Genomic DNA, 24858 nt, shown 5'->3' with positions numbered 1-24858 from the left:
CCATGAGCCTCACTGGACAGCCCTATCCCAGGGACCCCAGTCTTTGTGTTGTTTTTCCCCTTTCCTGGCCCTACTGTCCCACTGAGAAGTGATGCCCCTCCAGCAGCGAGCTTCCACCCGAAAAGCCCACTGGGCCAGGCTCGGATATGTCACCAGGGCAGCCCAAGGGTGAGAGGGGTCCAGGCCTATGTGTTTTCTGTCCTCAGGACTCAGCAGCAGCCCTGACATTAAAGAAGCCAACCCGGTGTTTCAGAGCATGCTTTTCATGTTAAGACAATTCTTCCAAGCCTAAAATTTATCTTACAAACTGTCTGTAATGCCCATCAGGGCTTCTTATCTCTCTTATAACCCAAACTGCCCCCAAAATGACCCTTTGTGTATTGAGGCTTTATCAGAAGAGGTTTGTGGAAGTGCTGGCCTGTGACAGTGTCTGCCCAGCATGACAAGCCCTGATTCCCTCCTTCCCTGGAGGTGCAGGTGGGGCCGTCGGTCCATCTGACAACAGCTTACTGAGTGGTGCCTGCTGAATGCCTGGGCCCTACCCTCAGGGAGGGTGCTGCATGGCAGGAAGGCATCGGGATGGTTACAGGGACTGCCCCGGGAGTGAGTGATAAGGGCAGGTGGCTTGGGCAGCATGAGAGGACTAGACTTGGCAATGAGCGTAGGGATGGCGTCCCAGGAGGCAACCTTTAAGCAGAAACCTGAGGAATAAGCAGGAGCTGGCTCAGCAGGTATGTGGATAGGTTTAGGGGAAGTTTTCAAAACCAGGGGAAGTCAAGAGGCCAGGTACAGCTAATAAGCCCCTCTTGGAAGCCATCTTTCCTAACCATTCCCTCCCATTTCAGGAGTTGGCCAGAACCTGCAAGACCACCTGGAGATATACGTCCAGCAGGCATGTACCCTCCCCATCACTCTCCATTCAGCACAGAAGCCCTTGAGGAAAGTCCGGATTGGTCTAGAGTGGCTCTGGAAGTTCACAGGTGGGTGTGCTGGTCTGGGACCATAGTAGAACTGGTCTGTGGTCAGCACAGCCTCCTTCCTAAGGTGCTGAGCAAGGGCTCTGGCTTCAAGTCACTTGTTCAGAACTTAGCTATACCGTCTGCCTCAGCTTCCCTATCTGCATGATGGGGATACATAGTCCTGCCTGGAAGGCTGTTGTGAGGACCAGATGAGGTGGCCCAGGGCCTGTCCAGGGTGAGACTCCCGAACCCGGGTGCCACTCTTCCTTACAGATAGCCAGGGATGGCCTCATGCTGGACACCCTCTGGGCTCCAAGGAGCCTGGAGAAAAAGCACACTCAGCATCCATTTCTCAGCAGTTTGTTTGTTTTCGGAGTCCCAGAGCAGTCCCCCGGGTAGGAAGTGGTGCTTTGAAATCGTATTCAGCATGTGTTTCTCCCACACCTGCCAGGTACTGTGTGCTGTGCCAATAAGGCAGGTTCCCTTGGGGAGCTTACACTTTGGTGGGGTCAGTGGAAAGAAACCACATAAACATGCTTAAGTTTTAAGGTCAGGGTGTTAATAAAGTAGAGAATGGTGACAGAGTATATCTGAGAGCTAGGGAGAGTATGTACAAAGGCCCCAGGTCTAGGCATCTGGTGTTCGAAAAACAAGTCTGTTGGGCCAGGGAGACTGCAGCATGTTGAGGAGAAAGCAGGGGTGCGATGGAAGAGACTCCATCATGAGGGTAGGCCGGGACACCAGCAAGGAGTCCACTGGAGCTGCCAGTGAGGAGGGGGTCTCAGCCTGGGCTGAGGGAGGGGGTGGGGGGGTATTGCCAAGTAGATGAATCCCAGTAGATTTTGGAGCTGAAGTCAGTGAGGCTTTCTGAGGGTCAGATGGTGGGCGACGAAGAAGAGGAGGAGGCAGGGACAGCTCGAATGTCTGACTTAGGCCTTGTATGAAAGAACAACCTGTCAGGGGTAGAGCCTGGGGTGGGAAAGTTCAGGATACCGGGCCACATCAGGCCTCACAGTTGGGTCTGTGGTGGAGGACACCGGGGGGGGGGGGGGAGGCGTGGCAAAGCCGAAAGGCCCTTGGCATGTAGCTGATGTTAAAACCTGTGGTGTTGGGTGAGCCCACCTGAGGGAGAGACGCCAGAGTTGAGCACATGGGTCCAGGCACCAGAACAGAGGCCAGGAGGGGTGAGGGTGGGGGGTAGCCTGCCATGCCCTGATCCACTCTTCTGATCCTCAGGGGATGGAGCCACAGCCCATCTGGAAACAGGCGGATTCATCCGGAGCCAGCCTGGGGTCCCTCACCCGGACATCCAGTTCCATTTCCTGCCATCCCAAGTGATCGACCACGGACGGGTCCCCACCCAGCAGGAAGCTTACCAGGTGAGCAGACAGCTTCATCTTTGTCATCAAGCAGCGCTCTGCTCACTGCAGCAGGGCCCTCGGGTGGGGGTGGGGTGAGGCCCAGGAGCCTGTGCCCTGTCCCCCAGCTGCTCAGTGGGTCGGAGGGGAGAGGAGGAGTCTGGAGTCATCATGAGGCAGTGTGTGTGGTACGTGGAAAGCGGAGACCTGCGCCCAGCTGAGGGCAGATGCTCTAGGGATCTAGACTGCCAGAAATAGACAAATGAGGCCAACGGCCCTGGGATTTCCAGCCCCTGGAAGTTTAAGACATCATGTATAAAGCCAGGAAGCAGCAGTGATTCAGCAAGGTGATCACTTGTGGAAGCGGGGAAGGGGATAAGATGCAAACAAATACTAAAATGTGTCTGCTCTTAATTGCCTTTGGATGTGGAGTCTCAGCCCACAGGAAACCCCAGGGCCTAAGCTACTGACTCAGAAAGTTGAAGGAGGTCACAGCTTCCTCTGGTTCTTCTAGGTGCATGTGGGGACCATGCGGGGAACGAGTGTGGGCTGGCTCAAACTGAGAAGTGCCAACCCCCGGGATCACCCGGTGATTCAACCCAACTACTTGTCAACAGGTAATTCTCCAACCCCTCTGTCCCCCCCAGGGCCTGGGCTTGCCGAGTCATTTGTTCAATGAATGAATGAATGAATGCCTTCATGGGGTTTACATTTATCTCTGAATCCTACTCCTGGACCACATTTTCTGAGACACATCACCCCCACCCCCAATTCTAGGCTATAAACTGGGCACATGCTGCTAGGTAGTGCCCTGGGGCCCTTAAAGTAACCCTGGGATGTCCTTTTACACAGCAGGAGAGATTTGTTGCTTTCCAAACAATCTGCCAGAAGGTGCAAGGAGATCTGGCTGTGTACACTGGGGCTCACGGAGACTGTTGCTTGTTACTCTGAGTTTCGTCCAGAAGCAGATTACATTCCTGGGCCTGCCTCTTTGCATGCAGCAAAACCGAGCACTCCCCACTGGGCAGGTCTTGCTCGATAATGACCCGTAGCATGCTCACAGCCACACTGGCGGAGGCAGGGTGTACGGTCTCACCTCCAAGTTAAACCTAGGGCCCCCGGGCAGGCTGTGTCCACCTAGGGTGCTGTTTGCCTTCATGGGATGCTGCTTGGTTGCAGTCTAACTGGCTCTGAGTAGGTGACAGGCAATCTGGTGGCTCCATGTCCCTGAACTGTGTCCCCTGGGGCAGCTTACTGAGACTCTCTGTGCTCAGAATCCGTTGGCAGAGCCAGCATGGTAAAAGGAATCACCTCACCTATTTCTTCTCGTCAACAGAAGCCGACATTAAGGACTTCCGACAGTGTGTGAAGCTGACCAGAGAAATTTTTGCTCAGAAAGCCCTAGAACCGTTCCGGGGGAAAGAGCTCCAGCCAGGAAGCCACGTGCAGTCAGATAAAGAGATAGATGCCTTTGTGCGGGCGAAAGCAGACAGCGCCTACCACCCCTCGTGCACCTGTAAGATGGGCCAGCCCTCTGACCCCACTGCCGTGGTGGACCCACAGACCAGGGTGCTTGGAGTGGAAAACCTCAGGGTGGTTGATGCCTCCATCATGCCCAGTGTGGTCAGCGGCAACCTTAACGCCCCCACCATCATGATCGCAGAGAAAGCAGCTGACATCATCAAGGGGCAGCCTGCACTCCAGGACAAGGACATCCCTGTCTATAAGCCCGGAAGTCTGGCCACCCAGTGCTGAGGCAGTCACTGCCTGAGAAGCCTCCTGACAAGCCAAGAGGGTCAGCAGAGTCCCTGCCCTCAGTGCCCTTTCCTGAAACTGTCTAGAATGTTAGGATTCAGTGGCTGAGAATGGGTTAATCTCTTAGGATGGGAGACCAGTATCAGGGCAGCAAAGCAGGTTTCTTTTCCCCAGCATTTTCCTGCGGGCCCCTCCCCCTGCCTCCTGAAGGGGCAGCAGAGGGGACCAAGGGACAGGCCAAAGGAGGATGATGGTTAACTTCTGCCATGGCCTTGTCTTAATAGTCCAGGTTCTGGTCAGACTTGAGGGAAGTGGTTCCCTCTCAGGCCTCCCTCTTAAGGCGAGCCGCTCTAAGAGCAGGGTGCTGTGCCCAGAGGCTAGGTGGTGGCTAGACCACACTGGGTTCTCAGGGTGGGGGCATCCCCCACCTCAGGCTGCACACTGTAGCTGAGGCCTGTGCGTAAGCCTCCGGTGTCCCTGTTTGGAGGGCAAGCTGCCTACTGGGAGAAACACAGTCTTCCCCCGTGCTTCCCGATCCCATTCGGGCCACTCTGAGGGCCCACCTCGCCAGTGCTCTGGTTCTTACTAAACACAGCCCAATGGGAAGATTTCTGGACCTTGATCTAAAGAAGCTTCTGGAGAGTCTCTTCACTCCCATAGGTTTCATGATTTAGCATTTTAAAAGATTTTCCTGTTACCAGGGAAACCTAGAAATCCAGAGCAGACCCCACAGACCAGACCACTGCTCCATGCCAAAGCAGCTAGCCCAAGAGGACCCTTTCCCATCAGCCTGGGGAAGCAACTCACAGCGGACAAAGCCGGCTAATTCGTATTCCGCGGACATCCACAGGACCCGACTGGGATGGAGCTGAGGCTGATGGAAAAAGTTGTCAAGTCAAACTAGGTACCCGATCCTGTAAAAGTACAACTGAGTGAAAGAAAAAATAAGTTGGCAAAGATTTGAGTTGGGGGGTGGGGAGGGGGGCGGAGAGCAGATACAAGAAGCATTTAAAATAGTTCTTTGATCTTTAAACTTCCTATAATCCAATAATGTAATCCAGTAACTTCTTTTTGAATGGAGATGCCTTAGCCAGACTGCTCTCACAGGGTAATGGAAATAAATGTGTTTTGGATGGATCTTTCTAAAGATCTCCAAGGCCACTTCCCACAGCAGGGGAGAAAAGGATTGTTCATGGAAAGCTGCTGTGCTAGACACAGAACAGGGAGGGGAAGAAAATGGGGGCGTTCCAGGCTTCCCCCCGGGGTCAGAGTGGATCGAGGTGTCATGGAGGCCAGACAGCCACAACTTGTGTTTGTGAGACAGACCTTCCAGAAAGATGGAGAGAAGAAAACCATGACACCTCTCCTTCCTTTAAAAATTTTAAGTGGCTCTGGTTTACTCTTACCTGTATCTTGCTGCATTTTCTGTCCCAAGGGAGGTTCTAAATCTGCCAAGAGATTGATTTCTTCTAGGGAAGTCCCCATGTGCCCCCGCAGCCGTGGTCCACAACTGTCAGCCTCAGGGCCTGGGAGCTGCCTGCAGGGGTGAAGGAAGATCAGAGGAGGGCAGCTGCCAATCTCACTGCTCTGAGGGTCAATGAGTGACAAGTTGGGTAGGTGGAGGGGTCCAGGCCTGCCTGTGACTGTGCTGACCTTGTCTAGTGCGGGTAAGCCAGGTGACACAGCCATTCTATTCGGTGGTGGTCTCAGTCTCTGGGTGAGTGGCTGCTTTGCCTCCTGTGTCTGTATTGTAAGAAGCAGAAGTGAGAGGAGGTACGTGATCTTGCACGGCTGCATTACATTTAGGCCCCTCTCCCACTCTCGGTCACCGAGCCTCATCCCATACGATCATACAGTGTAGCCAGATGCAGAAATGGAGTGGACCGCGAGTGTTCTGTATCCAGGCCCCACAGAAGTCAAGGCGAAACACTGTGTTGTCGGGGTTCAGCCACAAGATGGAATAGTGTGCTTTGAAGTGACTCCTCGCTCCAGCCAGGACAGGGGAGCGTGCAGCCGTCTGCTGGAGTGGAATAGTGGCCCGTGTCATAATAGGCCATCTCAAGGTTCCATTGCCATGAGGGAACCTTCGGCCTCAGAAAGAGGGCTGTTGGCTGGGGAAGCCAGAGAGGGGAGAAAAGTGCCTATCGGGTTAGGGAGGCTGAGCCACAGTCAGGCGTCCCTTGGGGCCCCCAGAGACCAGGCCAGCACTCAGCCCTGAGAGAATCTTCTTGAAGCCCCTTGGCAAAGCACCCATGATACCTAAACAGAAGAATGTACTTTTCAAAAAACGGTTGAAAAAGTGTAACAGGAAGCTGTGTATATACCTGAATGGGCTCCGGGCACGGACCCCTTTGAAGAAGACTGCGTTCAAGCTGCTGCATCAACAGAAGGTTCTTCCTGGTAGAACGGAGGACGGCACGGAAACCGAGCAGCTCGCCAGCAGCATGACCAGGAATGGCAGGTCCTGGAAGCCGGATCCTGGCTTCCAGACATGCAGCCTCTCTGCTTCCGGGCCAACTGTAGGAATCCTCATTTCCATAAAATCAGATAGCTTCTCTCCAGCCAAACCCTTTTCCTCCCCACAAAGGCCGTTTCCTTTTTCTGCCAACTTAACATCAGATCTAATATCTACATCCTTTTCCCTTAAAACCTAGAGGGAAACACATGCCTTCTCCACCAGCTCTGTTCTGAGACCCAGGCCGTCTCCCATTCCCTCTCTCCTGCCACCATCCCCACAGGGGATGCAAGGCCACTCTTGCTGGTGCTCCCATGTTGGAGGCAAGGGCCCCAGGCCTGCTCCCCATTCTCCTATTCTCGCCTGCCCTCTGAAGCCCCCAGGAAGGAAAGAATATTATTTTGGAGAAATAAAAACTTTGTCAACAATGAGAGCCCAGCTGGTGTCTGTTTTTGAGTCTGGTAGGAGCTGGAGCTCTGTGCCAGACGATAGCTCTGTCGCTGACCAGTGTTCAGAACAAACCAACGCCCATAACAGCGGAAACCTTTGTAGGAGAACAGGCAGTTGGCAAAGACACTAAAGACCATAAAAAATGTGAAATTGCCCTGGTTCCTTTCATAAGCGTGGGGTCAGCAGTAAGGTAGGTAAAGCCCATGCTGTGTGCCCTGTGTACCAAGAAGCTTCCCAGGCTTGGGCAGACTCCCAGACAGAGCTAGAAAGCCCCGTCTGGCCAGGCTGCCAGGATAGAAACCAGAGAGAATGCTTAATGAGGATCCTGCTCATTGGTAGTTAAATCCAAGCTGACATATCTATTTGTGATATTAAGAAAAACATGAGAAACCAAATGTACTATTTTTTAGGGGGTGGGAGGGGGCCCAAAAAGGAGAGACATTTAATCTTAAAACTTTCTAAAGCAAAGGAAAAAATAACACATCCTCTACAACTTCAGTTTTTTGGTTTTTTTTTTTGTTTTTTTGTTTTTTTTTTTACAAAGAACAACTTAATGGTTGATAGGAGATTGAACCAGGCTTAAAGCAGACCTGTTAAGAGCAGTACAGCTTATAAAAATGCTAGTTTTTAAGTACTGACTGGAAAAGATTGTGGCCTGCACCAAAAAAACCCCATCCTGGGAGGGCAGTTTGGGCTGCTGCTAAGTCGTAGTAATGCCCAGCGGAGACGATGGGGACAGTGGGTTAGCCCTTTAGGAGAAACTGCTCTCGGCAGCTGGTGTTACCTTCTGCATTAAGGAGGGAGCCGTGAGGGTAACACAAAGTTATGCAGTTAGAGAACCGCCCTCGGCAGAGTGCCCCTTCTGAAGCTCTCCCTGCCCTGCTCCAGGTCTTTGCAAGGAGAGCGCCCTAACACAAAATTCTTACACAGTTTTGTTCTGAAGAACATTTTGCGTTTTAATAAAAAAAAAATTATGTCAGGAAATAGTCATTTACAAACCTGGAAGTGTTTTTGCCTGGATCTGGAGTAAGAATGTCTTAAGAAGAGGTTTGTAAGGTCTTCATAACAAAGTGTTATTTATAAAACAAAACGAAACAAAAACCCAAAACATTAACAGGTCATGTAGGTGATATTTAAAAATTTTGAACCAAAAACTGCTACCTGTATTTTTGACTGCAGGGAATCCCTGCCAAGGAAAGTTGACAAACGGCGTAATTCTTTGAAAAGAAAAGGAAGCCTGGGTGGGTCTAATGGTCCAAAAGTGGGTTTTCATCAGGAAGTACAATCGGGGTGTGAGTACGTTCTAATGAAAACTTCAGCCCTCATTCAGTTGCATATAAAAGCCCTCGGAGAGAACACACAGTACAGCAATGTTTTGTAAAAAGGCAACAATACGATTTGTGGACACCTCTGACGTTCTCATCCCACAGATCATCACTTTGCCTCCCCCCCTCCCCGTTCCCCCTCCCCCGCCCCAACTCCTTATTTAAGACAAGCACAGTAGCCATCCCCAGGGAGCAAGGAAGGGCAGAGGAACTTCAAAAATGCCTTGTGGGGGCAGCTGAGGAAACCACCACTGTGAACGCCACAGGGTCAGAGTAACCAGCTCGACCTACTGTAATGAACTTGTCGAAGGGTCAGTAGAATAAAAGTTGCAACCCACAGTGGACCAGAGGTCCACTATCAAATCCTAGCACTCTTGCCCAAAGCCAAGACTGTAAATCGTCATCTGGTGTATCTTGGGTTAAGGTAGATTTATAGTAACTCAAAATATTTTAGAAAAATCTCTGTAGTGTCAAGTTCTTTCGAACTTAAAATGTCATCCCCAAAAGATTTTTCACTGAATAAAGGAGAATTGGCTCTATTTCTTCTACTTCTGTACAGCCCAAGTAAAAATGCTAATAATTTCTAGATTTCGGTGGGGAACTACCATTATTAGGACCCATAGATATTGCTGCAGTTCAAATACGGTACAATAATTACAAAATATAGACCATCTCTTTACAAATACAAATTATAGTATATTACAAGTCATGTACAGTAAATCTATAATTTTTAAACAAACTAGCGTATCTAAGTTTACCTGGTTGCGAGTGCATGATTATTCCAGTTTACAGTTGCCCTTAACCTGACAGTCAGAAACCAACTGAGTGATGCTCTCTCTTGTAAACTGGGGTCACATAACAGAAAACCTCGTGGATAAGGTCCTGCTCCCCTCTCAGGATGACGGCTGGTAGGTAGGTCCTGATTTACACACTGTATTTCAGAACAGCTAAACAGAAACCAGGAAGCAGTGTATCTGGGGGGAAGAGGGTTTAAAAATGGATATGCTGGGCCCAGTGAATGTCTGATATGCTAGACCGATGGCTGAGGTAATGACACAGGTGTGGTGATCGTCATCACCTTTAACCTTCCCCACCATGCCAGCAGGTGGGTGGGCGTGGGTGAGCGCCTGGGAGGGGCACTCTGGACAAGTGGGCTGGGCTTGTCCGACCTCCTCGCCGGTCCTCCCCAAGAGGGCTGGACCTGCTGCTTCCGACAGCTGGAGCCGGGCACACGTGTGCGGCTGTTCCCTACCAGGTTTATGGCTTCCTTGAGGCATGACATCACTTGTACAAAAGTCTAATTGAATATGGACTCCACACTAGTGCCTAAACTTTCCTAACTACGAGGCACTTTTTCCCTGGCCCTCTGGCGCCCCACCTGAGGCCAGAGCCAGTCTGCCCCTCCCTGGGGGCTACAGGGTGGTGATGCATATCATTTCATCTGCCAGGTCCTCCTCATCCCTTCCAGGGTCAGGCTCTTCATCGCTGTAGCCTGGCCCGAAGTCCTGGAGCTCATAGTCCTGCCGGTGTGACACGGGGCCCACACCCCCGTTGGCCCGGGGATGTACAGTCCCGTTGAGCAGGTTGCTGGCTGCACTCTCCATCTCGTCGATGGTTAGGTCACAGGCATCGGCGATTTCGTGTTTTGTGGCCGATACAAATTTTGGGTCCCTTGCATACCGTCCTAAACCTTCGGATATCAGGACCTGTATGGGACAAATGCATCGCGTGAATGTGTTACAAGGCTTTGGGGGTGGGGGTGGGGCGGGGAATGACAAAGGAGCCACCTCGAGCCCTAACTGCAGGACATGATTTTATGTTCATTAGACCTCACACGTGATAGCTCAATGGCAATGGCTTTGAAAACATCACAGACTTCAAACACTACATATGGCCCAACAAGAACAAGCCCCATTGGGGAAAAAGATTTCAGGAGAAGCTGGCAATATTTGCAGGTACAGCACGTGCAATCCTAGGTACAGCTCCTTCATGAGAACTGGCAGTGGTGGTATTTGTATATTGGTGCTGTCCGTCCCCTCTTTGCTTTGGAGCAGTGGGCAATATCGGACAAAAAGCGACACAGCTGGGCTCTGGGGCCTCCCACCCTCACAACCACCGCTGCTCCAGCGGGTCCCCCTCCGCCGGGCGGAGCCTGCCCATCTGTGGCACGCTCTGGGGGGGCCATACTCACTGCTTCCACCAAGCTGTCTGCGCTCCTCTGCTTGTCACTGTTTTTGTTGCGGAAGCTGCTGGGGACAGTCAGGCTGGCTGGTGTGAAAGTTCGGTACGAGATGCCCGGCTCGTCCGTGTACCAGGAGCTTCGGTGCAGGGACGGCAGGCTGCCGTTGACCTGGTCCAGGGCCTCTGGCCGCTCCACCTGGATCAGGGGTGCATAGCACGGTGTCCAGTCCCGGTACGGAGGAGTCGCCGGAGGGGTGGCCCATGACCGGGTTGAGTGGCTCGGTGAGTACTTCTGGGCTTTACTGGAATCCAGGCCCGCAACTGCCATGATCTGAGGGGAGAGAGGAGGTGGGAAGGCCAGAGGTCCTCAGGTGCAGGCCGCAGGCCTCACGCAGACCAAGCAGGAGGCACAAAAGCTGGACAAAGGCAGCCTCGGACAATGACTTTAAAAGGACATGGGCAGTAAAAGCCGGCTTTCTAGCGGACCGTTTTGTGTTTCCCCAAATGCGCTGCCTATGACTGTTCCCAAGTAGGAATCAGCCACTAATTCACGAAATTGCTGCTGAGCAGTGGAGAATTAGGGAAGACACTGGCCCTGTGGCATGTGAACATACCAGCCAGATCACTCTACGTTTAAATATGAAGTCCATTCGGGGAAAACGAGCAGTTCCCAGCCCTGGGAAGGAGCACAGATCCCTTTCTCTAATGCAAGTCCTCACAGCAGCTGGCACAGGGTCTGCTCCTCCCACCTACAGCTGCACCACAGCAGATGCGTCCTGATGCTCCCTCTGCACAGAGGGCCCCGGACGCCCGGTCTTGTGAACAGCACAGTCCTGTGGCCCACTGGAAGCCGTGGCCACCCGAGGGAGGCAGGGCAGACACGAACCAGGCCCTCATTGGGACGGGACGGCAGAGGGAAGGGCATTTTCACACATGTGCTCGTGTAGACTTATGTGCCTACTTGGTTCATGGCATTTGACGGCTGGGCCTGCCCAAACTTTGTCCTTTCACAATAAAGTAGGACATGATTAAAAATTAATATAAAAACCGAAGGCAGAAGAGTAAAAAGTTGGCAGAGACCCGTAGTGGAAGCTAGTGTTCGTGTGCTCATGTAGGGCGAGCTGGCTCTCTGCACATGTACGGACTGGGTGCTCCCTGCACGCCTCCCCCACCGACACACATACATGGTTGACGGCATCTCCGATGTGCTCTTTTCAGGAAGAAAAAGTACCATATTCTTGTCCTTGAGGCAAAGCCCTGGTGAGTGGGCTGCGCCCCCACCCTCCCTTCAGACCTTGGGCCCCCTCCTGTCCAACCACCTAACTGTGGACGGTCCTCCTCCCTGAACCACATGCCCCTCGCGGTCTGGGCTGGGGGCTCACCCCGCCCCCTTGGGGCCACAGGACCCTGCCCGCAGAGGGCTCTAGAGACGTGTTTTAATGAAAGAACAACGTCTCAGAACAAATAAAGGGCCGCACTAATTGTTCAGGATCAGGCAAACGGTCGCCACTCCCTGGGTCAGGGGTTGTACCAGATCCCATCTCCTGCACCCAGGACAGAAGGCCGCGTGCACCAAGGCTGAGTGCCCAGCTTTGGAAGCTGGCAGCCTTGGATTCAAATGCCAACTTGGTTACACACCCCCTGTGTGAGCTCAGGCAAGCCACCTACCCTGTCCCTGACATTTGCCCATCTGTGAAATGGGTTCACGATCGTATCTATTTGATAGGGTTGCTACAGGATTGAACCCGAGTGCAACATGAAGGTTCTCTCTGACCCTCCTGCTGCCGGCAGTCAGAGAGAAGGGGGTGTCCTGAGGGTGGGTCCCATGCAGGGTGCCCATCGGGCCCGTGATGTCCAGGCCAGGTGGACCAGCTCACCTGCTGCTGCATCAGGTGCAGGGGCAGGGCTGTGCGGTGGGGGAAGGCAGGGGGCGGCGGGGCCTCTTCCTGGCTGCTCTGCCGGCGCAGACACTCGAAGTTGAAGGAGGATCTCCGGCGGGCTGAGAAGTGAAGCACAGCAGCACTTGTGAACCGAGCGCTCTGTCAGGACCCCGGGGCCCTGGGGTTGAGGGTGGCCCGCTGGACATTCAGCAGAGAGCCCAAGAGGAAGCACGCGACAGGTCCGAGGAAAAGCATCAGGTAGGGAGGCCTCAGAACTTTGGGAGGGAGGATGAAGAAGCTGCCCAGCCGAGGGACGTTTTTAACAAGTTCAAGCTGGTTTCTTGTGAATGCAGTGCCTGTTCTCACGGGGCAGAGCTAAAGGCTCTGGAGTGCGGCTGTTCTGATTCGAAGCCCCGGCCCTGTGGATACGTTGTGGGAGCACAGCGTTTCAGGCCAAGAAAAACAAGGTCATTCTAGAATCCTACGGCTGCTTGCTGACTGACCCCCTTCTCACCCTGCAGACATCCTAAGTGTCTCTGGGGGACGTGGCCTCTCGCTGGTGCTCCCGTGCTTCTACCTGCTTTAAGGGGTGGGGGGGGGGGACCTGCTACCAGCTCAGCCAGATACGAAGCAAATTCTTTTGTTGGGAAAGACCCAGCTTCTCTAGCACTGAAGACAAAAACAGAAAAGAACACCTCTAAGGATAAAGAACATGGTTGTCCTATTAACGCCCACTTTAAAGAAAAGCTCCTGCATGGGGTTGAGCGATGACAACGGATCCAGGAGGTCAGTCTGAATCCTGGGCCCCCAAGCACAGGCCAGAGGCTGACTCTGGAAACAGCTCCACCCTCCAAAGGTGCTGGCTCACTGCTTGGGGGCCTGATAGTTTGCAAGGCAGGAGCGAGGTCTCTTTAACCTCTGCTAAGATCCCAGGGCATTTGTCATGCCCCAGCAAAACGCTTCACACCCCTAATTCCTGTACTGGAAAACTGCAGAGGCGAGCCTCCCAGGCCTCCTGGGACCACACGTGGAGCTGCAGAAACCAGGTTCTGTGAGCTCTAATCTAAAAGTGCATGAAGACTGGGCTGAGCCCTTGGCTGGCTCTGCCCTGTGGGCATGCCGGGCCCCCTCCTCCTCGCTGAGTTGCATGACAGCTGCTGTCCTCCATGCACCACACGGGGGATGGGCCTCCCCTGGCTGCACACCCTCTAGGACCGTCCTAGGATCAGATGGCAAGGGCCAGAGGCTCGGAGCCAGGAGAGGAAGCCACCATCCCTCTCATTTGGGGAGTGCCTTTCAGTTTTGAAAATCGGTCCACGTACACCTGTCATCTCATCTGCTGTGCACAACCACCTCTGACAGAGGAAGCAATCCCACTGCGGCTGAGAACATAGGTTGAAGACTTCCATGTTCTCCTCCCTGCCCAACGTCTGAACTGATGGGCAGTAAAGCAAATAAAATACATTTTATTTATTTGCCCTTACGAATACAAAAGGCATCTGCTCTAGCCCACTCAGCTTCACCAGGGCAGAGCCTCTGAATGGTGGGCATTAATGTGGCCACCACAGGGGACACAGGGAGGTCCAGGGAGGGCAATGGTCCTCTGGTGGGCCAGGGGCTCTACCTGGCCTCACCTGCATGTGTCATCCAGTATTTATGGAGCTCAGGATTGCTCTGTTTAGCAGCATGTGTTTGGGGCTGCAGAATTAAATATTAACCATGGAAATGGGTCTGATTACACTCCCCAGCAGGTCAGTGACAGCTGGAGAGAGGCAGAGGGCCCCAGGCGCCACCCAGCCACACTTGGTATTGCATGCGGAGTTAGCAGACTCGGAGCCAACATGTCTTGGCTATTTTTGGTTCCTGATTAGAGTCCTACTCACAAATATGCTTCATTCCTCAGAAACACCAGGAATAGATATTTTTTTAACCAATCACCAAAATGCCCACATGTGCAACATCAAACTCCCCGGCCGGGAGCAGCAGGGGCCACTGCTACATTTCTTACCCCAGCCCACGTTCCTCACTTGGGGTGACCCAGATCTCCTGCAGCACTGCTTAGGCCACCTGCATAGGCAAAACAGGTGGGGAGCAGCCAGCCCCCACGTCTTCTCAGCAGGATGGGATTCCTCCAGCCCCAGGATGGGGGTGCTGACCCTAGGAGTCAACACCAAGGCCAAAACCTGCCCCGTGAACAATGGCATTGGCTGACCCATGGCAAAGATGAAAGACGGGGGGACGGGGAGGTGAGGGGGGCACTCCCTGGTGGGGACTGAGAAGAGATGGACATCAAGAGTCCCCAGGTGGCCTTCAGAGGCGTGGGGCTGGGTGGGATAGGCCTGGGCTCAGGTCCAGCTCTGCACAGGGCTGATCCCTTCCACCCTCCTCTGTCAGGAGAGGGCCTAACAACGACATGGCACACATCTTACCTACCTCACAGGATGGGCCTCGGGCTCAAAGGCAATAATAACATGCACAAAAAGCCCCTTATCAGATGCCACATACTATGGACATTTAGGCCACATACTACCTTCCTCTGTTCTCAGAGAGTCAAGAACAGCACTAAAGTTGTCCGAGCTCTATCACATGAGATACAGATGAGACAGAAAGGAAAGTCGGTAGGATCTCCAACCAGGGGAGGCTGGAGGGCTGACAGTCCCCAACAAAGCAGGACCACATTTGTCACACTCCCCCGGGGGGGCTGGGGTTGGGGGAGGGGCACACTGTTCCTTGGAAGGCTTCACCCAAAACAAAAAATCTGGCCTCACATGTTGGGGTGGGAGGTAGTAGGCGTCTCCTTGGAGATCTCCGAGAGTCATAGCAAATGGGTGAGTCGTCATCTTCCAAGAAGCCTTGGGGGTGATGGTAGCCTCGAGGCCGCTCGAAGTCCCAGTTGCTGCCTGGGTATCTATTGTAGTAGCTGTAGTTCTGCCTGGTGGTCAAAAAGGCCAAAAGAGACGGTAAGGGGCGCCCGAGATTCTAGTTAACAAGTCCTGCCTGTCAGCTCGGACAGACCCACTTTTCTTGAACACCCTGGACTGGCTGAGAGCAAGGCAGTCCTCGGCCTCACGGAAGACTCGGGGCCCTGGTAGCAGCTGGTCTGAAAGAGCAGCCTCCACCCTGCCTTTCTGGCCCTATTTCTCCTGCTCCCGCTTTCCCTCTGGCCCAGAGTCTGTGCTCTGCCTCACTTCCCAGAGCAGGCCAGGTGTAGTGCACATGGGCCCTGGCTTCAGGGCACGAGGGGCGGGAGACAGCCAGGCCTCCTACCGTCAGCCCGAGCCGCAGAGCCACTCACCTGCTCCCGGCCGGTGAGCCGGCATCCTCAGAGCCCTCCTCACCACTGAAATACTCCTGCTCCTCCAAGCAGCGGGGGTCGCTGAAGTAGCCGTGTACCTCTGGATCTTCCCGGCAAATAGTTGGGAACTGCTCATCTCCTGAGTCAGACCTGCGGTTGCGAGACAGGGTCTGAGCGCCCAGGCAGGCGGCAGACACCTCCCGTAGCCAGGCCGCAGTGGGAGGCCAGCTCCCCCCGCCCCCCACATGCCCCTGACTTCTCCCCGGTGCACCCGGGACTGGACTGCTCAGACTCCGCGTGTGAGCACATCTCTCTCTCGGTACCCTGCACGATGCCGGCGCCAAACCACTATGCCCAGGGGCCACAGCGCCAAAGGAGTCAGTGTAATTTGGGGGAAGAGAACAAGGAAATGGACATAGAGGCCTGCAGGGATCCACAGTCCCAGGGAAAAGGCTCTGATCCTTCCTGCCCTGGCCTGTGTGACTTCAGGGTCTGGAACAAAGAGGACCCCTAACCAATTTCCCACTGCGTCCACCCCAGGAAAAGTCGCAGGGGTTTGCAACTCAGTGTCCCAGGGGGACTCACACGTGTGACACCTGGCATGTTTTCAAAGCCTGCCTTGCCCACATGGCAAGACTGTCATACTGTCTCCCTGAAAGCCACCGTCCTGGCCTCGGTCCTCAGGAAAACCAGCCAGGCTCTGTTACATCAACTCCCTCCAAAGAGAGGACTGTGCTCCCTCCAAGTTTATGCTCTCAAGTTGCTCCTGAGCAGCTGGTTTCTCTTGATACAATGAAAGCAAGAGACCAAGCCCCCCGTTCCCAGGAAAATGATCATCCCACTCACAAATCAACCCGCTTTAGCAAATGCGTAGCAGGGTACACAGCACAGACGTTGGGGGCTCCAGGACAGACAGAGAAGATCTGGTCCCTGGTCTTCAGGAGGTTGGGGTCACTTTCTTATCAAGTCCCCACAAGAGGCTTGAACTCAGAGAGCAGCAGGCATTGGCCGGCCTCCCGGGGCCAGGCAGCCGGAAGTGCACAGTGGGCTCTCCCTATGCTATCATGAGGCCCGTGGGCACACTGGCGCATCAATACCAGCACATCCTTGGCTGTAACAGATTGTGTAGTCTACACACATATGGACCTCAAAGCTCATTTGCTTAGAAAGCAGCAGCTACCTCTGCTCCTGGAGTCCACAGGCCCAAGCAGTTGCCTCTAGGGAAGTTTCATCCCTCAGTGTTGAGAGGCTGGTAGGTCACACTTATGACACAGAGTATTTAACACACAAACGCAATGAGCACATACCTAATGTAAGTTTCATAATAGCGGGTTCTATCCAGGACAGGCATAACATGGGAGGGAGGGAGGGAGAAGATAAAAGTTAAATCCTTCCAACAAAATTTAAAATGCAGATATCAGGCTAGTTCCTAGCACAGAGGTCAGCAAACTATGGTTTATAGGCCATATACTGTCCATGAGCTACGAACGGTTCTTACTTTCAGAGGATTGCAAAAAACAAACAAAAAAACCCCAAAGGAATAAAAATATTTCATCACATGTGACTATATGAAGTTCACATTGCAGTGTCTGTAAATAAAGTTTTATCGGGCTATGGCTGCACCCATGCGTTTACACATGGTCTATGACTGCTTTCTGTCTACAACAACAGAGCTCAGTGGCTGCGATGGAGATTGTATGGTGCCCCAAACCTAAAATGCTTACTATGTAGCCCTTTACAGACAAAGCTTGCCAACCCCTGCCCCAAAGTATGTTGGCATCACTGGGGAAGGTAGAGCCTGTAACTGCTGCTGTTTCAGGGGGCATCCCACTTGGATGGCTGGTGGCCCTTTATCTTCCGGGTGCATCACTGGCTAGTGCCTGACGAGGCTATGAGCTCACAGTACTCCCAGGTTCTAGTGCAAATGCCTCCCGGGAATCTCCCGTGTGTGTCAGAGCACAGGGGAGAAAAAATTGCCTTGGGCAGACACTACATTACCAAGTCCAAACACATTTTAAAGGTTACCTTTTAATACTGGACCTTCTTTGAGCCTCACGGTCACGCTTGTGGGAGGAGTGATGCCCATTTTCAGACATATGCTCAAGGTTCCCAATGCTGGGCCGCTTTCCAGGGGCAGCTTTGGACATATTGGCATTATTGAGATTGGCATTTGTTGAGCTGGGAGCTTGCTTTCCTATGGAATTATGGTTATGATGGTTATGACACACCGAATTTCCTGCTGGAGGAAACAGCGGTTTCTCAGTATCACTTGCAGGTGGAATTGAAGGCCTTTGGACATGCAGGGGACGGTGGGTGGTATTGGTCTGCTGAAGGGAATCTCTCCTATCACTATTAACATGATTGACATGGTTTCCAAGCAGGGCACCATTTCTCTGCAAAATAATGGGAGACAACACCAGGTAATTTAACAAGTATTTGATGCAGGCTAGCTATGTTAGGTAACTTTTTCTACACGAAAAACAAATTCTAGGTAAGCTCCGTAGGATCCCTGTAAAACAATCTGAGTTTCTCACAGATCAGGGTGAATGTGTCTGCGTGGCAGCTGGTCCCCCCTGAAATGAGGAAGGTTACCGATTCCTGAGCTGGGGAGCAAGCTCTTGGCTATCACACGAGTGCGCTCTTGCAGTCGCTCCAAGTTGAGGTGACTTATACCCAGCACGGCTGGCTGGCTGAGGTTGGGCAGAAGGCATACTCTCGGGCTGAGGGGCTGGGGGCCGGCTGGCAGGTCAAAGAACTGGCCCAGGGAAGAAGGGGGTGGTGCAGGTAGGTAGCTGCTAGTGGGACTCAGGACGCTCAGCCACACTGGCCAAGCAGCCGTGGCCAGGCTCCTCTGAAGCTGCTAGTGTGGGACAGAGGGGTGAGCTCAGGAATGGAGCAGGCCTGGCCCTAGAGGAGGTGCCGAAGGTCTGCTGTGGGGAGAGCACAGTCCATAAGCCCCTCTAGGCCCAGGGGCTGCTTTGCATTCTCCAGGCTCTTTTGTGGATCACCGACTGCCCAAACTGGAGTCCTGCCCCACTATTTCCAAGTGGCCAGTGTGTAGCTAGGCGTGGAATAATTACTTTGAATACATCTTCTTCTTCTTCTCGTTTTGTTTCCTCCGGCTCGTCATCTTGCAAATCACATGATATAGCACGCCGGATTTCTGGCCCAATGTCATGCAGTGTCCTTAATCCTGCCTAGATCAACACAAATGGCAAAACGGATTAGACAACATGGATGCGCTGGGCCCGGCCTGGATCCTGGCTCTGCTCCTGCCTGATTCAGCGGTGGGAAGGGAAGTTTCTCCAAAGGCAACCTGGGGAACTGACTGCTCGTGTGAATGTGACTGAAGGGTCCCTGAAGCCCCAGGGTCGAAGGATGTGGTCAGGAATTCAAGACGGTCCTAGGCTGGGATGCTTGAGGTCTTCAGCCCAGTAACCTCCTTCTCAATTACCTGTACTTGTAGGGAGCAATGTCTGCCATGGTCAAGAGCACATGTTCACGTCTAAATGACAGAAGGATGGCCTGCAGAGTTCTCTCCCAGAGCCCCAGAGGGGGCAAGGAACACAATCAGGCCATTCTACAAGGACTCACTGGCTGTGTCCAGAATAAGGAGATCTAAGTCCAAGTACAAGGGGCAAGCCAACCAAGTAGCCATCAGGGCCACCGGTTCTGCTAGAAAGCCATGGGAACAAGGGAGTGACACCACACACTACAATCACCAGCACACTCAGGACCATGACGAGATGGGTCGACACGCACACAGACCTGGGCCGCTGTGCAGCGCCAGCCTCCATGGCCATCCGTGGTGCCCTGGCCTGTAGCCTGGGGTCAGGCCAAGAACTTGCCAACAGTTGGATCATCCTCTTGAAGACCACAACACATTGAAAGGGGCTCACCAGCCTCTGGAGGCTGTGCAGGACCCACCAGGTGACCCCTCCTAGGCCCTCGCAGACATACTCCTTTTCCTGAGACTCTTGCAATTGGCCTACCTTATATTGGGCCCCGGTTCCACTGGGTTCCATGGGGACAGGCCCTGGGAGGAGCCCTTCTGTTGTTCTCCACTTTGTTAGGAGAACATTACAGGTGCTTACGCTATACATGGAGAAAGTGGAGTTGCTGGCTCTGAGAAAATTATATTTTGACCATCAATTTGAAGAAAAATTGTATGCTGACTTTAAAGACTAATAGGGACAGTACAGCTACTTTATCCCTTTTCAAAGAAAGACTTACTTCCTGCCTGCCAGCAGGCCTAAGCCCACCTGTCCTATATCTGGGCAGGACCCCCTCATTTGCTGGCAGTCCTTCTGCAACTCAGCAGCCACACTGGAGCACGAACCCCAGCTGTATGGGGCCGCATCTGTAGTTAAAACTCCACATCAGGGGGGTCAGCAGGGGAGCCCTGGGCCTAGAGGTAGGTCATCGGAGGGAGGGGCCTACCTCCCGGCCCTTCCTTCATGAGCCCCAGCAGTGTGAGTGGGGAGGGGAGGGGGTGGAGGGGGTGGTGGCCACCTCTGGCCAGATCCCACAGGGCTGACCGCCTTGGTGTGGGAACGCTCAGAACTGGTCTTCTCCAGATGCCGGTGGTGACAGTAATTTAGGATGTAAAGTCCTATAGGAACTTCCTAAGAGGCTCCTGTGAAAACAGCCTCATCCACGTGAGTTGATGCTGTTCAAAACGGTATACCAGGCTAGGTCTGGTTTGATCCATTCCTTGGATAGAGGAGGAGGGGGTCTTTCCATTTCGTGAATTGTGGGCATGAAAGAGCTGCCAGGTTCAGAGCTCTCAGGTTCTTGGCTAGGAATGCTGTGGTCTTGTAGGGGAAAGACACACATGTCGTGGGGCCAAACCTGGAACAGTCTGCGGCATGGTCAGTGAGGCTGCCTCTCACTCTCCTGTCCCTTCGACCACAGGCATGAGATGCACGCACATACGCAGACATGAACACACTCACATATATGCACACACACACGCTTTCCCTCTCTCAGATCCCCAGGTCCAGCACATCTGAGCCAGGGGAATCATCTGGCTTGGAGGTAGACCCACTTGCCATTCTCTTGGAAACATCAAGAAGGCAACTCTAATGTCAAGTGGGGGAAAGCTCTTTCACACGGAGCTGCAGGCATGTGCAGGAAGGTCAAGCCTAGCACTATCGAACAGCCTGCGGCTCAATCGTTCAGTGTCTTCCAGAGCACGGTCATCAAGGGAAGGTGAGCTAAGTCAGGGTTTCGTCGTCTGGTTTTCAATCACTGAGAGGAAAGGGCGATCACAGATCTGAGGCTCCCAAGTCAAAGACCAGGTTTGAGACACCCACTGCCTTGTCCACAAAATAAACATAGGTGACAAAGCACTACGTCAGTAGCCCCAGGTAAATTATGTATATGAACGCATGTCACGAGGCACCACGGGCTAGGAACACTGCTGAGGTTGAGAAACAACAGATAATCCTATTCACTGTCATTCAACTGATTGGACTGGGTCTGATTAAAAGAAATAGAAAACTATTTATTTGGATAATTTTTAACATCATCCTCTGTTGACGGGTTGACATTTCACTGAAATACACATATAACATAATTGCATCATAAAAACAAAAACGGTCTCCAGCATGTCTTCAATGGTACACAAGATCAGGAGAGTGGTGAACAGACACAGGACAGAGAATTTGTTTGCAACATAAATCATGGAGAAAACTGAGAGGCGGCTCAAGAGGCCACTTCCAAGGACAAATAATGACAACATATTTATTAAAGAGACATCAAAGGAGGATAGAAAGCATCACCCTTCCTCGACACAAAAGCAGAGGTTTAGAGATCATGGTTATGTTTTGCTTGCTCCACGCAGGAAGAAACACATCTTCTGCGAGTCAGGGCCTGACTTGACTCTTTCACACGGGATCTGGGGAAGGACGGGGCGGGGGGCTATGGGAGGTGGGGTGTCTGCTAGGTCTGGGAATGAAGGAAACAGATGTTCCCAAACTTGAACTGAAATGAAGCTTAAGCACAGCACCCTGAATTTATTACATATCACAAAACATGGTAATGAAATTTTTCTAGCACACATATCAAGCTAACAGGTAGCTTAGGCTGCTCCAAAGTTTCCATAGGCACAAATTCCAATCCCAGAAAACTATCTTAAACTCTTGAAAAAATTACTTTTTTTCATACCACTAAAAAAAAAAAAACAAAACATTTTTTTTTTAAATAAACACTTTACAACCAGTAAAATGATCTGTTCTTTCATTTTTCATATCGGTGTCTACCTCAATCAGCAAAATACTACTTTAATTTGAAACGTGGTCATTTAGCACTTAAACCAACACAATGAAAGCTGTATAGTCATTCCATTAACATCACAGTAGAATTATGGTTTTGAATAAACACAGAATTGCTATAAAATAGAAACATTTTTGATTTAAGATGTCCAATCATATAAAATATTAAACAGAATCAAGCCTAGTTTCTGGTTGATTTTTAAATGCTAGATGGTATCATAAATATCTTTTAAAAAAAGAAACGTTGGCGCTTTGCCCGTAGACTGCTGCTTTAAATTTTAGACACCATTTAATTGGAATTTTATAGATATTTACTCTATAGAATGATTAGGTCACCCAAACAAACAAACAAACAAAAACAAACTATAAAATCTCTCTAAATATTTCTGAAGCAATAGCATAAAACTATGGTATTTTAACATCAGATATGAATATTCATTTACCTTCCTTTCTCTCACCCACTGTTAGGGTGAGTTCTCCCTACCTGGGTGCATGAGATGCCGTGCTGGCTGCCTTCCTAAGCTAGCTCTGTCAGACACACCAGGAGCCGCCGGCTCTCAGCACCAGAGAAAGCAGAGACAGATGCCAGAACACTCCCCCGAACATACACTGTAACAGTGGAGATAAGAGATGTGCGTCTCCAGTCGGGACCGGGCCGGGCCATTCATCTTCGGACGCCAGTGCCAGGCTTTCAGACTCCAGCCAAAGACCCCCCCTGTCTGCTATAGCCTGTTCTCCATCACAGGCTTCGCTTGGCCAGGGCCGGCCCTACACACCCGTCTCATTAAAGGCAAGTTCTGATTAACCCTTTAGCAGGATTCAGCCCCTGTCGCATCAGAGGGCATTGTTTCAGACTAGCTCCATCAGAAGAAAGAACTGGAGACTGAATTCTTATAGAATAAACCAGCTCATCTACAAGCTGTCCTCCACTGCCCCCGCAAACACACAGGCACACATAGCACACACGGGCACACCCTTTCTTTTGTCATCCTTTTCCTCCAGGGAAAATGTGACAGTGGGGCCTTTGCGTCCATTATGCACTGTCCTTGAGTCAGATGTAAAGGGCTAGAATCAAGAGCACGGCACTCCATGGGCCACCCACAGGGATTCTGATCCTGGCTGAAAGGTCAACTGTAATGTCACTGCCTAAGTGACTCCTGGCATCGCACTCAGCAGTACACGTCAAGTTTGTTACCACCACTTTGAAAGATAAAGGAATCTTTTTTTAAAAAAAAATTATCTAAAGAGATCTATGACGTCTCCCTGCAAGCGATCTGACAGACCTATCTGAGCAACCTTGATTCTTGGTTGTAGTCTGACACCAGACTCAGAGCAATTCCTGCCAGTTTCTTGATAACGGAGTATTACTTAAAGTTCAGCAGAAGCCTCAAATCATGATTTCTATTCTGTTAGCATCTTTGTACCTGCCATAATGATCTCACATACTTTATCCCACTATATCCCGGGAAGCCAGGATTATCCCCATTTGGTTGAGTGGCCTGCCTGACTGACGAAGGCTCAGCTGGGACTCTGGTCCCCAGGCCTGCCCCACCCCGACCACCACCAAGACAAAGCCATTGAGTCTCCAGGAGCAAGGGCTGGGATGGAGTCTCAGTTGTGTGCTCACTTAGCCCTGTGACCCCACACATGATCTCAGTCAAGGTTAACCTTCTTCCATCTAACTTGGCAGAACTCTTGTATCACTAAGGTCAACAGGGAAGTGGACCAGTGATCATAAGGTGTCAAGAAAACTGACCCTGTACTTAGCACACGTCCTGGTCTCAGCTGTGCCGCTCCGAGGAGTACCGATCTTTGAAAACACTGTCTATCACACAGACCCCCATTCCTCCAGATCAACACAGGCACGGGGGTATGACCTACGACGCTCCTTCTGAACTTAGCTGGACACAGGGCTCACAGGTAGCTTTATGTCTAGTCAGTGGGTTGGGCCTAGGGTGGCACCTGGGAGGGACAAAAAAGTTCAAGGTAGGGGCAGTGCAATATGCAGGAGGCTCTCTCAATAGGGAGATCCTAAAAAGGCTCTAGTACCCTTTCCCTTTGCGGGGAGGAGTATGTGGGATCATTTCCCTAGAGCAGCAGTTCTCAAAGTGTGGCCTGGGGACATCTCCAGGGACTGACGAGGTGACTGTAATGTCCACACTACCAGGACGTTCTTTGCCTTATACACGCATTCCCTCAGAGCACAATGGGGTTATTCGAAGGCTATACGACATGTAAGGATGTCACCTTTCTGGTACCTTTGTGCATGTATATTCTGTATTTTGAAATTTTCTGTTTTATTTTTTAATGTAAGTACTGATATACAAGGGCCCTCAATAATTTTTAAGAATATAAAAGAGACCCGGAAGTTTGAGAACGGCTGACAGCTCATCCCCAGACAGGCAACACAAACCTTTCTTCCAGGCCCTGGCCCCTCACCTCACCTACGATTCCTGTGGTTCTGCTGACCTTTCTCTGCTTTTGGAAGAAATGTCCTTACCATGGCTTCTCTTGAGCTAGCCTTTGGCACTTCTTAATGGGGATTGCCTTCACCATGGCCTTAGAATGACGTACCCTTCCGTTACCCCAAATAGTCACCTCTCTTAGATGTGAGGTATGCCACAGAGAACGAATTTGCACAGTTCCCAACCTAGGAACTGTTAGTAGTTGACAGTAAGCTCCTTCCCATGAAAAATTGAATCATGACATACGAGGGCTAATGAAGGGTGTCAGATTGGTATTATTCAATAGCACACCATGATAATTAAGACCTTTTGCTACTACATAGTATCACCTGCTGTAACTTCTGTTCAGTAATTCTATCTTCTCAAACTCTTTCGAAAATAATTACTATTATTGTCAGAGGGAAAAGAACTCCTGCCTTTCAGAAAGAGAATAGAAGGCAGTACCCAATAATCCTACGAA

The 24858-nt window shown here is 51.7% G+C and overlaps 2 protein-coding genes across 9 annotated transcripts in view; one reads left to right on the top strand and one right to left on the bottom strand.

The window, feature by feature from the left end:
• The window catches only part of CHDH (choline dehydrogenase), a 40292-nt gene extending 33334 nt beyond the window's left edge, over positions 1 to 6958 (top strand). For 5 of the 6 annotated variants that reach the window (XM_030307028.1, XM_030307029.1, XM_030307027.1 and 2 more), the window contains 4 exons: positions 846 to 980; positions 2196 to 2338; positions 2832 to 2934; positions 3654 to 6958. In XM_030307028.1, coding sequence (XP_030162888.1) covers positions 846 to 980; positions 2196 to 2338; positions 2832 to 2934; positions 3654 to 4072 — 800 coding nt within the window. In that variant the 3' untranslated portion in view covers positions 4073 to 6958. The remainder of the gene's footprint in view (positions 1 to 845; positions 981 to 2195; positions 2339 to 2831; positions 2935 to 3653) is intronic. The other variant, XM_030307032.1, reaches the window with a different exon arrangement.
• A 513-nt stretch (positions 6959 to 7471) lies between these two features.
• Positions 7472 to 24858, bottom strand: part of CACNA1D (calcium voltage-gated channel subunit alpha1 D) — a 303468-nt gene continuing 286081 nt past the window's right edge. For 2 of the 3 annotated variants that reach the window (XM_030307020.2, XM_030307022.1), the window contains 8 exons: positions 18739 to 18855; positions 17684 to 18051; positions 16966 to 16992; positions 15659 to 15808; positions 15132 to 15295; positions 12361 to 12482; positions 10494 to 10814; positions 7472 to 10008 (listed from right to left, as the gene is read on the bottom strand). In XM_030307020.2, coding sequence (XP_030162880.2) covers positions 9715 to 10008; positions 10494 to 10814; positions 12361 to 12482; positions 15132 to 15295; positions 15659 to 15808; positions 16966 to 16992; positions 17684 to 18051; positions 18739 to 18855 — 1563 coding nt within the window. In that variant the 3' untranslated portion in view covers positions 7472 to 9714. The remainder of the gene's footprint in view (positions 10009 to 10493; positions 10815 to 12360; positions 12483 to 15131; positions 15296 to 15658; positions 15809 to 16965; positions 16993 to 17683; positions 18052 to 18738; positions 18856 to 24858) is intronic. The other variant, XM_030307023.1, reaches the window with a different exon arrangement.

The sequence above is a fragment of the Lynx canadensis genome, chromosome A2 (genome assembly GCF_007474595.2).
Source record: "Lynx canadensis isolate LIC74 chromosome A2, mLynCan4.pri.v2, whole genome shotgun sequence".
Classification (NCBI taxonomy): domain Eukaryota; kingdom Metazoa; phylum Chordata; class Mammalia; order Carnivora; family Felidae; genus Lynx; species Lynx canadensis.
The sequence above is the reverse complement of the archived record's forward strand: the minus strand, read 5'-3'. Positions and strand labels throughout refer to the sequence as shown.